Raw genomic sequence first — 12,989 nt, 5'->3', positions numbered from 1 at the left:
AGTCCATGTGTCCATGAGAGAGAGAGAGAGAGAGGTTCTTTAGGTCCAGCCGACATGCTGAGTTAATGGAAGTAATCCTACACCCTAATGAAATAACAATGGTGCTGGACAGGACACACACACACACAGACACAGACACACAGACACAATTCCTCCCTGTCGCTCTCCTTCCCCTGTCTCTCTCTCTCTGTCTCGCTATTCGGATATGATGTGCCCTCTAAACTGTATATCATGCATGGTCGTTGTGACCTCCAGACTGCACATAGTCAACGCCTCACATATAAAATTAGTTTAATCGCCGCCACAGATTTTATTTCCACACTTCTGTTAGTTTAGGGAGGATGGTGAAAGTCTTTAAGTGTTTTGACCTTTGTCCTTTTAGTCAGTTTTGATTAAAAATTTGGTAACATTTTAGTTTAGGGACCAATTTCTCACTATTAATTCTCACCAATGTCATCCAAGATGTTAATGTATTTCTTTCTTCAGTCGTAAAGAAAATTAAAGTTTTTGAGGAAAACATTCCAGAATTTTTCTCCATATACTGGACTTCAATGGGGATCAACGGGTTGAAGGTCCAAATTGTAGTTTCAATGCAGCTTCAAAGGGCTCTACACAATCCCAGCCAAGGAATAAGAGCTTTATCTAGTGAAACGAATGGCCATTTTCAAAAGATAAAAATATTTAATTGTATATACTTTTTAACCACAAATGCTCATCTTGGACTAGCTCGACTTCAAAGACTACATAGTCACGTTGGAAAGGTCATGTGTAACATAGGCAAAAGTACTGACCCAGTGTTTACAAAGCGAATGTGCAAAGAAAGCCAAACGCCCTTTACAAAAAAAGGTAAAACAACGATGTTAGATGATTTTGAAGTTGGAGAAGAAAGTTTTTTGCCCTACCCTACCTTTTTAAACTGAAGTATACAGGCAAAGAACTAACCACACGTGACTTTTTACCAATGCGTAAAAGCGCATGCGCATTGCAGAGCTAGTGCATTTGTGGTAAAAAAAAGTATATGAATTTAATTTTATTAAGAAAATGAAGCTTTGAAGCTGCACTGAAACTGCAATTTGGACCTGAAGTCCACTATATGGAGAAAAATCCTGGAATGTTTTCCTCAAAAACCTTAATTACTTTTCAGCTGAAGAAAGAAAGACATGAACATCTTGGATGGGGTGAGTAAATTATCAGGAAATTTTTGTTCTGGAAGTAAACTAATCCCTTAAACCCGGGATACACCAAGCCAACGGTCGGCTTTCAGACAAGGTTGGGTGGTTTTTGAGCATCGGTCGGCTTTAGTTTTTTAGTTTTTTTCCACACCATTGGCTTTTTTGGCCGATTCTAATTCAATTGGCTATTCAGCTTATCGAGTTATTGAGGCAAAAGTTGTAGTTATAGTGAGAACTGGTCCCCAAACTAAAGCGTGACCAAAAATTTGTTTGTATGTGTGGTATTTGTTTGCTGCCTGTAGTACATTCTTAATGAAGGACGTATGGGATTTAAAGCCTGGCAAATGAAACTACTCTGTTAGTTCCAAATATTTATGATTGGACCCAGAGTAACCAGCCTCAGTGCAAAAAACAGAAGTCAGAGTGTACAAAAACACATAAATACACAATCTCCCACATGCACATAGACATGTCAGCTTATTTTCAAACTGACAGTTACAACAAATGAGTCAAACGGAAACACATGCATTCTACTGTATGAGGAAATGTCGTAAACAATTTCCAGAGGCGACTTCACTCTCCCCCTTACATGCAAAGACACATGGAACCCGATAGCGAGACGTCTACATCAGCGACAATTCTAAAATAACAAACATGTCAGAAGTATTTCTGTCACACTCTCCTCTGCTCTCTCTGCCTCTGTTGATTGTTTCTGACTCGCCGAATTCACCCTGTAAGTGCTTCGGATCGTGAGCGTATTTTCTGGGCTCCTTTCTTCAGGTATTAGCAGAATTTATGAGGTGTTAAATATTTCCTTTGTTCCCAGAGCAGGCAGCTGCTGGAACCATCAGAACCCACTCGGCCAGGCCGAGTTCATTAGCCTGCTTAAGGAGCCCGACTCTGGGGCTCACTGACCACAGTCCTCCCCTGCCTCCCTTCTCAACACTTATCAAGAGTACGGTTACAGCACTTGAAATACTAATGAAATCTATTAAATAATGTCTTTTCATTATAGTTCGCCATTGATGCGTGAATCAATGTCAAAAATGCAGAGGAGAACTACTGCACGGTCAAGCCACGGTACATTATTTATACTCAAATAACAGACACCGGCACTTCACAAATGAGACTCGGACAGCCTGTTTACAAAGCACCAAGTCTTTAGTGATGATAAACAGTCATATTTAAATATACAAAGTTAATCACTGTCACCACAAAGACTTTAATAAATGTCCACCTGCTCCTCTCTGTGCTACAACCTGGCTTAAATTTAATAGTTCATTAACTATTTATCCATTAACATTTGAAAAACAAAAATTCACTCTTCATTTACTCATCTTCATGTTGTTCCAAATTAGAATGCTTGGATTCTTTGTTTTGTTTTGCTCACTTCTGATTAAATGTTTTTATCATTCATCAGAAGGAAAAAAATCATTCCAAAAAATGGTCCTTGATGTGAACGGGCTTTTACACTTTGAATAGACCAGCTGAGTAATATGGATTAATTTACTTTGAAGAACAACTGAAACATTGTTCAAAACATGATATTTTATACAGCCTTCTTAAATCGACTTTTATTGCTTAAAAAAACAAAAAAGAGAGACCACAGATGTAGATTTCATGCACTACTTATTGTTTTCCATGCACTTATTGCACAATATTTGGGCAACATGGGCCTATGTGTGCTGTGGGGGAGGGGGGCATAAACCGTGCGTCTTCACGCCAGCTTGCCAGATGCAACCCCATTCGCGCCCCTCTCGGTGTATTTTTATTCTTTGTTTGACAGGCATCTTCTGGTTCTACCGCGTCAGCACTGTGCAGTGTGTAGCCAAAAGTTTTGCACAGGTCTATAAATAAGACCCCGCTGAGCGCATGCTAGCCCCCCGCCCCAAAAAGTACTGCCGGCCTGCACTTGCTCTTAAAGACCTTTGTACCGATTTAATTTCTTTCTTTTAATTATTAGCTTTCAATCGTCCAGTTCATTTTAATTGGCTTAAACTGCGCTTAAATATAAAGCGCTTTTAAAATGACATGAGCAGAGGTGTGTGCTCGTCTCCCTGGTGTTTTGAGAGTGGGGAAATGTTGTTTCTTTCCTGATGTTTATGGAGCCAAATTCTCATGCAGCATGTGGAGTTAAGCCTGCAGATCAACAGCAGCCCCCTGCTAGTTACATTCCACTCAACAGCATGAAATTCTTGTTTTCTTTCTGTAACAGTGTGTCAGTCAAATGCAGCCCAACGTGGCCCTTAGGAGCATCATTTTTCAGTGCTTGAGGAGGAGTCTGGCTAATATAGCATTTATAGTGGAGCTTTATTGCTTTCTGTTGCACCCTTTTAGTCTTTCTTCCTCACTCATTGCATTTCTTTGATGCAAACTACAGATTTTAGAGGTCAAAGGTAAAAGCTGTTACTCGCCCTTGCATAGTCTGATGTGTATTGCTCTTAAACCTATACTTAGATTCTCTAAATATTTTTTTCTATTTTTTTTCTGTACAACATTCACAGAGAATACCTGGCCTTTATATAAATATTTTTTTTCCAGGCCAATTTGTGGCTTAGGGTGGGCACTTTCGGTGCAAGTTCTCCAAGTTGGGAAGTCGGGAGACCCTGCATACTTTTTCTGAGATGCTTAAAAGGGTCATGACGTGAGAAATTAAATTTGCCTTGATCTTTTGGCATATAAGAGGTCTTTGTATGTCAGTCGCTTAACGGCTGACACTCGATTATGCTGAATGCAAGTGTCGCGTCACGCCAAAAGCAAATAGAAATTAAAATCACTGCTGTTATCTTGTCCACACTGGATACGGTATACAGACGGTATACACCCGGATCGTGTCTGAGAATTTTGTTTTGTAAACGAGGCACAGTATCATGGAGAGTTCACAAAGAAACATTTGTTGAAAGTGGTACTAGATCTGACTGCAGCTGCATCACAAACTGTAAGTAAGTTGTTTCATAATGCTTTGTCTGGAAATTACCCTCTTTTTTGTCATGTTGTCAAAACACTCACATGCATTAGTGAGGGGGCGTTGATGCAGTTTCCTATGCAATGACGTTAGCCAATCATAGCAGTGGCCGATTCCCGACAAGCCTTGAAGGGCCTGCCCCTTAAAACAGAAGGATCCCAGCATAAGGAGTAGGGATGTGATGGTGAGGAAATTTTCCCACCAGTTAATTGACGTGTGACAACAATATAATACTAGTATCACCAGGGGTTATGGGGTAGTTTTTCCTCACTTTTAAATAGCTTGTAAATGCCTGTGCGCATTTTACTTTAACTTTCATATTAGTGGCAATTCGGTGTCAATTGATTGAATGGACAACAAAAAAACAGTACAACAAACTTACTTATATTAAACAGAATGATACATTTATTAACAAAACCAATAAAAATACACATGGTATAGACCTAATGGAAAATAAGAAATAAATTCCACAAAGAATTTAATTAAATTAGAAAAAATACTGGTTCAAATACAAAACCAAATAAAAAACAAACAAATGTTCTTCCAATGAGCTTCGAAAATGACTTTGTAGATAAACAGCAATAGTGAACAGGCCTTTCAAAATTCAAAATATTTTTTTAAAACAGGTGCTTTTGTTTTTAGTTTCTTAACAAAATCTTTCTTGCCTTTCTCACCTCATTCGTCAGCTCGACTTACTCTCCTCATGAAATCTGACAATGAGCAGCTTTGTTCAGTTTTTTTAATAGTACTGTCTGTTCTCTTAACTGAACTAAATTATTTTTTATTATTATAAAAAAATCTAAACGACAGTGGTGGCAGTGCCATGATGGGCAAGTGACGAAACCCAGACTATCGCATATATTTACTGATTTATTTCTTATGGCATACCAGATTGTGTCAGACGATTGTTGTTTTGTTTTGTGATCGAGGCAGTGTCATGGAGAGTTCTCAAAGAAGCATTTGTTGAAATATGAAGCGGTACTAGATCTGATTGCAGCTGCATCATAAACTGTAAGTAAATTATTTCATAATGCTTTGTCTGAAAATGACAGGGTTTTTTTATCATCTTGTCAAAACACTCACATGCATTAGCGAAGGGGCTTTGATGCAGTTTCCTATGCAGTGAGGTTAGCCAATCATAACAGTGGTTAATTACTGGTTAATTACTGACAAGCCTTAAACGACCTGCCCCTTAAAACAGTTTGTTTTAGACTGAGGGTCAGAATGAGGGATAAAATAATAATTTTTCCACATATTTGTTTTTTTGTGTGCAACATTTTGTGTGTGTTAACATTTATAAGTAAACCTCAAGGAACATATTAAAATAGTAAAAAAAATCCCCTTTTAACAACTTCAGTGCAACTTGTGACATTTCCTATTTCTTTCTCACTGCTGGCTGAATTTCAGCGTGACTTTTTCCGCCCTCCAGTTAGGACATGTTTTAAATATTTGACTGAAAAACCTGAGCTATTTTAGTGGTTTGGCTGCTCTTAAGTTGATAAATGTTAATTAGAGGAGCTCCCTTTTCTTGCGGAAGTGGAAGTCCAATGCTAGAGTGAATCTGATCATAAGACAAGGGTTTGACTTGTTGTTGTGTGGTGGTGGTAAATAAAACTAAGTTGATCACTCGGACGAAACTATTAATAAGAGCCTCATCCTGGCCCTTGTGCTGTGCCCCATTACTGGCTTGCTTGGGTGCGAGCCAACAGCAGCACCCCGCATGGCAGCTGCGCGCATGCGCATCAATGAGCGCTCTTGCTCCGCCGCTGCAAGAGAACTTTAATAATGAAGTAGACCGCGGAGTGTGCGTGTGCTCACGTTAACTTTAGGAACGTAAATTAAAGGGGAAAACACAGACAGCGCTCCTCGGAGTTTGTGTTATAGCGGTGATCTGTCGGTTGGAGCGTTACGCTCCGGTGCGGCCAGCGCAGCTCTCATGAACTTAGGGAGGACTTCCCCGTGCGCTTCACGCAGCTCGACCACTTGAATATTTTTGGATGAGCATGTCAACAGAGTAAATGCGAACGGACCTTCTGGAGAGTTTGGAAATCGTAGCAACGCACAACTCATAAGAGTAAGTACCCCTTTTGGATACCCATAAATAGCTTATTTTTTTGGAAAACTTTAAAAGTTTTGCAGGATGTTTATGTAGCAGTTTACAAGCGTAAGAGCAGTTTGTTGGAGCACCTGCTCACGCTTGATACTTTCACGTGATGTAAACCTCTGAGAAAATTAGTGCTCGTAAAAGGTGAACTAATTTATAAGTTATAGCTCAGGCAGTATTTTCTGCATTCTGCATTAGACCACTTGTAAAACCAATGGCAGTATGCAGTTTTTTTTAACAAGTTATCATTTTGATTCCAACATACAAAATGAAAAAGTCTTACTGCTGCCTGAAAATGATTAAATAGTCAACGTGGTACCAAGTGACAACTTCTTCTTTTTTAAACTGATGATCAAGAATATCTATTTTAAACGTTAAACATGAGAAATGACCAAGGTAAATTGATAGGAAAAATGTTAGGACAATGCTTTTAACAGTGGAAGCGCACTGCTCACTCTTCTATTTAAAACTCGATTAGGATTTAAAACTCAGGGAATTCGATAAACACAAGCACACCATTTTAGGATTTATTATTTTATTTATAATTTGATTTATTGAACTTTATGTACGAAGTGCAGTGATTATATTTACATTAATTCAAGTGGTGTTTTGAGCAGCAGACACATTTATTTATTTGTTGCAGCTTTTTTCATTGAAAGCTTTTTGAATAGTGTTTCAGAGTTTGTTGGGTGATTCCTGTATCTGTTTGAATCGCGCGTGCCATGTCCGTTTTCCCGTGCACGTGGAGTTTGTGTTTGTATTTGATACAGAGGAAACGGGAATATCATCCCGACACTGAAGCCGCTTCACTGCGCGTTGGCCATTGGTCGCTTTCTCGCGCTGTCGATAGCAGCCCGAGCCGATACCGGAGAACAAGCCCGGATTAGATTACACACTTAACACGAAATAATTCACAACACACAGGTCGCTCTGGTGGCTGGTAATAAGATGGAGTGTACTAGCCAACAATTACATAAGAGAACAAAAGTGACCTCCTCTTTTTGGCCATCTCCAGGCCTCAAACTTTGATGGAAAACTTTAAACTTTTTTTTTTTTCATTTAAACTATTTTTGATTGCAGGAAACATCGTTTGACAGATTTACGAGCCACAGTTTTGGACTGAATGGTAGGACAGCATTTTGAAAGCTTTTTTTCTAAGTAGGCTATATTGTCTCTAGATGTCAAAACTAATAATAGACTTTGTTTTCAGTTCTCTTAAATATTAATTATTAAGTCACATTAAAAATAAAAACTCAGTGTTGATTTAAAACAAGAAAAAAATCCTGATTTGTTATCAGAATGTTATTTTGAGACGGTAACACATCTGTCCATCTGTAAATGGGTATCCCTACTTGGTGCATTGCCACTTTCGTCAGCCATATTGAATGTATGTTGTCATTAATAAAAAAAAAACATAATTACATAGGTCTATAACCTATAAGAGGGTAGTCATAGAGACTTATGGGTAAGGGTAAAAAGTAACCATGGTTTGGATGTAACATCACACCCTGAATGGTTTAGAATGACTTTCTAAGACAAAAACTAACCATATCCACCTTATTAGATCCTCCTAGAGCAGGAGTGGCCATTTGTAAATGTTTAGCTGTACAAAACGGCTCGTTTTGTTGCTTGATATTGCAAACCTGTGTGTCATAATATTTTAATGTTTTATCTTAATTATGAGCACACTGGTTTGTATTGCAAACAGTTTTACCGTTTACTGCACTTTGTTATTCTTCTCGTTATTTCCCTATAGCGAAGTCTCACACATTTAGCCTACTGATTTGTGAATCTTCTGCATTAAAAAAAGGTGGATAGTAAAACTGTATATATATATACAGTACACTCTTGAAAGACTCCTAAATGGTTCTTTGTGGCATAAAAGTTTTTGCACAGAGATGGTTTTCTCAAGAATAAAAAAAACTTTTAACTAGAACCTTTGAAAGTAAAAAGTTGCTCACACAGTGAAGAAGAAAACATTTAGGCATTGGCATTAAACCTAAGTACTGTCTAAATGAATTAAATAGTGAAATCCGTTATAATAACAATGAATAATGAATCTAAACTTAATGCATTAATTAAAAACATATTCCCCTCAGACAAACTCTCTTGCTCAATTTAAAACCATTGGTTCCCGGTCCAGCTTGTTTATTTATTAATAGGCGGTGTGTTTTGACAATGGAGTGAGTGCTGATGATTTAAAGGGAGGAAAACGAAAGCTTTGGCGTATTTGGCTTTCCTGTGCGTTGTGCTCGTTCCGCGGCTGTGTCAAATCGCGCGTAGAATGCCGCGCCACTAAACGCTCCGCGTGCTTTCTTGACAATAGCAGTAAAGTGCGCTGGCGCGCTTTGTTATTTTGAGACGGAATGGTCTTCCCTAATTGGACCGTTTACAATCCCCAGAAAGTTTCCTTATATATTGTTTTCCTTGTTTGACTTAATCAAATGTTTTGCTACGGGGCAGTTGTTGCATATCAGTGACTTTTGATTTGAAAATGCGTGTGTTGACAGAAGGGACATAAATTTCAGCTCCTACCCATTACATGGTTAGTGTAATGTGTCTTCTGCTGTTTGGCTGTCCGTCTGTTCAGTGTGTGTGTGCGTGTACGCGCACACGCACTCTAGGATACATAACAGTTTGTCTGTGTATGTGTGTGTGTGTGTGTATGAGGACAGTAGGCTCAGAGGGCACTGAGTGATAACAGTAAAAATCAATGCTGCTCAGCTCATTCCCCCGCCTGAGCATTAAAGGCTAGAATTTCAGAACACAGCTTCACCAAGCAAATGAAAAATTCAAATGATCTGCTCTTCAAACTGTGCCCTTCAACTCTCTTTCTCTCCCTTCCACTTACACACGCACACACACACACACAAGCTTGTATACATATGCTTATGGGGACTTCCTGTTTACATCCATTGTTCTTAGTATTAGTCACTGTAATCGATATGCCATAAACGTATAAAGCATATTCCCAAACAGAAGCGGCATTATTATTCAAATGGACCCCTCAGGTTTTTGAGCTAAGTCGCTTCAATGAAGATAGAAACAGGTGTAAGTTTAAAATGATTTGACAGAAAGTAAGTTCACATAAATTCGAGCAGTTCAACTGAGTTGCTCCTGTGTCAGATCATTTACTTTGAAATGAAAATTCATCGCATATTTTTGGTTCACTTTGTTTAGTGAAACTAAATTAAAATTAAATTAAAAGCTTATCTTTTTCATACAACAAGAATGCATGCTGATCAAATGATGTCAAGTTAAGTATCAAAAAAAAAAATGTCTTTATGCATTAGACCCTCGTCTCTGTTGTTATTTATTTATTGCAGGATAGCCCTGCCCCTAAAATTCACTTTTAGCATTTTTTTTTATTTTAATTCAAGATTTTATTTGGTCAATTTATGAACCTGTGTTGTTTTATAAGGAGGATTTGCTCCACAAGCTATTCCTAGCTTTGAAATTGCGTAGTAATTTTCATTTAGTCATTATTAATTAAATGATATTTGTGAATTAGGTATAACCAGTTTATTTCAATCTTAAACTTAATGTTTCTTAACTTTTTTTATTTTATTTTATTTAGTTTGTTGTTCTGGATAAACAGCCAAATCAAAATCAGTCCCTCCAGTTTTTCGCGATTCTGCGATCGCTGAATTTAATGCAAAATCAACAAAATGTCGCATTTTTTTGCGATCCTGCATAATTTGTCATTTAACCGCAAAATAATCGCAAAAAATGGTTATTCAAATATTTCAATAATAAAAAGATAAATGTATATATATATCATGTTGATAAAGACGCTGCTCACGTGATGTCTGTGAGCTGTCTTGTGTTTTTCAGTCGAGCTACCAAAATGTTTCACTGGCCTGCCGACCCGCTATCGTACAGTAGAGGGCTTCTGTTGTTGCAAATGGAACGCCATAAAAGTTTTGAATTTGTTAAATAGTATAAGAAAAGTCTTAATTATAATTTTAAAAGTCAGTTAGGGACGGAAAGACGAATCACGATAGGGCTGGATAAAACTTCTAAAGGCAATGATGTCATTGAATAAATATGAGCCCTGCACATTTCAAAGTCAAAACGCAGCACTGATGTCTTTAAATGAATGTATCTGAGAAGAACCGACTGTCCTCAGAAACGTGTCGTTGTCATTTTCATTTCATGCTGATAAAACAGCGTTAAAGCTGATTTGTATACAGCCGTTACTAGGGAAACGATAATATTTCAGCGCTCCTAAAGCGCCCCCTTGTGACAGAATTTTTAATTTTAATTTTTTAGAATTTTTTCCAATACATTTTTCAGCTGTTTGTTTTTATGCAGCAAACACATAGGGTTTTTAATGTGCCTTCTAAAAAATCTAAACAATTAAGACAGTAATTTGTTTTAAATATGATAAATTATATACTTGATTTATCCCTTTTAATGGTATAAAGGCTGAAATGCCATTGTATAAGATATTGTTTTTGTGTGAATCTGTATCTGAATTATAAATCATGTAATTTTATGACCTAAAATTCTACCTTACATTGTCCAACCCCACTCATTCTGTTCATTTTACTTGTGCAGCTCTTAAAAAGGATCATACATTGCTTTAAATGTATATTAAAAAAATTATGCAGATACACTAAAGAGTGAAATAAAATTCCTTCCTTGATATTTGTTTATATTTGTGTATTGAAAACATATTTGATTGACATTTAGACTCTTGTTTGAATTTCTATATTTAAAAAAAAAATTAAAAAGCTTTTTTATTTGGGCTAGTTCAATTAATTTTTGGGCTACCAAAATGTAAAAAGCACCTGAGATGCGACTGAAATGAAGTAGGCTATGTACAGTATAAATTTCTACACCTGCTGTTAATGTTTACAAAGGTCACATAAGAATATTGCCCATAAGTTATTTTAAAAGTTCAAATGTATCAGAATAAACAAATTTTATGTTTGATTTGTGTTATGTATGATAATTGAGCCTCTAACATAATACCTAATATGGTAAATGTGATATCCTAATTATTAATAAATAAATTAAATAATTAAATTAATCGCAAAATTTTTTGCAAATTTCTAGGACTTGCCACCACAAAATTTATAATTTTCATCGCAAAAATCACAAAAAAAAATCGTGAAATCCTGGAGGGACTGCAAAATGTATTCAGACACCTTCAGCATTTCTCATATTATCACTATAGTTTAGAAAATGGTAATAAAATATGACAAGAACTCATAAACTCTGTCAAAACAAATTCGTCTTGATAATGTCAGATAACTTTAATAGAAAAGTTGTAATGTATTACAAACTGTTAGTGTGACAATATTTACACAACTATCAATACTTTGTTTGATCAGTTACCAAGCAATGCTTAATTGTGTTCAGTCTGTGGTGTAAAAAGGTTGCATTAGCAATTAAAGAAAAAACACGTAAGCAAAACATGGTCAGGTCAAAGTGTCTGAATAACCTTTGGTCCCAAATTTTTATCAGTTTTACTGGTAGTCCACTGTATGAAGAGTTTTGGGTATAATATGTCACAGTTTACATTTTGCTATCCTCACTTACATAAATGAACTATAGTGTCCTGCACCCATTAGTAAAAAAAAAAAAAAAAAAAAAAAAAAAAAAATTGCTGGTGTCTGAATAATTTTTTGTTTGACCTTATGTAAACAAACTGAATCTCCAAAAGGTTAGCAAAACCTGTTCTTTCACACCCAAACAGAAATGTAATGTTAAAAATACAGCAAATCACAAGCAGGTTTGTAAACCACAGGTCTGGTACCTTCGGCAGGACAGAAAATAAACCCATTCTCCTCATCCTGAGGCTTTCAAGGTCTTTCAAAGAGTTTTTGAATAAGAGTGCTTTTCATTACTGAGGCCTCAGGAGGTTTCAGAGCAATTTACAGAAGTTTCAAGCTTTTAAATGACAGGATGGGAAAAGGGAAAGATAAAGATGGAGGCTGGGGAAGGGGCTTCACCGGGGGACTCAAAATCATGGTTCGATGTTTTTAGCGACTACTGCCATGCTTGTATCTCCGTGACCTGGACAGCTTGGCTTTTTTGTGTGTGCTGTATGAGTGCATTTGTGTGTTGCATTGATTACATTTCTCTCAACCCATTGTTTAATGTTTACTTCTGTAAATGATATTTACTTCAGCCTAGCTGGCTATGATACACTGAAGTTACCAGACTTCTTCCTTCCCCTCCTACACGCATATACCCACAGACACAAAGGGAGAGAGAGAGACAGAAACGAGAGAGAGGGATGCCTATGAATTCTATTGTGTTTATGGCGATTTTAAAGCATCCTTCATTTGCAGGTGTCTGGACTGTAGTCAAGGGGAGTGGAAGTTCAACTGATGGAGAATACGCAGGAGCTGAATGAACAGAGCGTAAGTGAACTACAACACACACTATTCAGATGTGCTTTATGTGCTTTAACATTATGGCTTTGAGATTGTCTTCTCTTTCATTGTCTGTGTACTGAATTTATCATTCCACCAATTCAGAAAATTTGTGGAGTGTACTGTGCAGTATTATTTGAAGAGTGTGTGTGGATAAAAGACCTTCCAGCTGACTCTTTGTACCAGTGATTCTCAACCAGGGGTGTGCGTATCCCAGGAGGCACTTGGGCAGATATTGATTTTGCTTTGTTAAACCTATTCACTTTATTTTTAATGGGAGAGCAGGCGTGATGATTTATAAATTGAATTTGCAAGGCTTTCATAACCGCGAATAGTTTTACCATTTACTGCACTGTTATTCT

General features: G+C 37.1%; 1 protein-coding gene across 6 annotated transcripts in view; it reads left to right on the top strand.

Moving 5' to 3' along the window:
* The first annotated feature begins 5,906 nt into the window (after positions 1–5,906).
* The window catches only part of eya4 (EYA transcriptional coactivator and phosphatase 4), a 45,965-nt gene continuing 38,882 nt past the window's right edge, over positions 5,907–12,989 (top strand). For all 6 annotated transcript variants that reach the window (XM_073822829.1, XM_073822827.1, XM_073822826.1 and 3 more), the window contains exons 1-2: positions 5,907–6,211; positions 12,544–12,615. In XM_073822829.1, the coding sequence (XP_073678930.1) occupies positions 12,583–12,615 (33 nt within the window). In that variant the 5' untranslated portion in view covers positions 5,907–6,211; positions 12,544–12,582. The remainder of the gene's footprint in view (positions 6,212–12,543; positions 12,616–12,989) is intronic.

The sequence above is a fragment of the Garra rufa genome, chromosome 18 (genome assembly GCF_049309525.1).
Source record: "Garra rufa chromosome 18, GarRuf1.0, whole genome shotgun sequence".
NCBI classification, from domain to species: Eukaryota; Metazoa; Chordata; class Actinopteri; order Cypriniformes; family Cyprinidae; genus Garra; species Garra rufa.
This window is presented reverse-complemented; position numbering and strand designations above follow the sequence as displayed.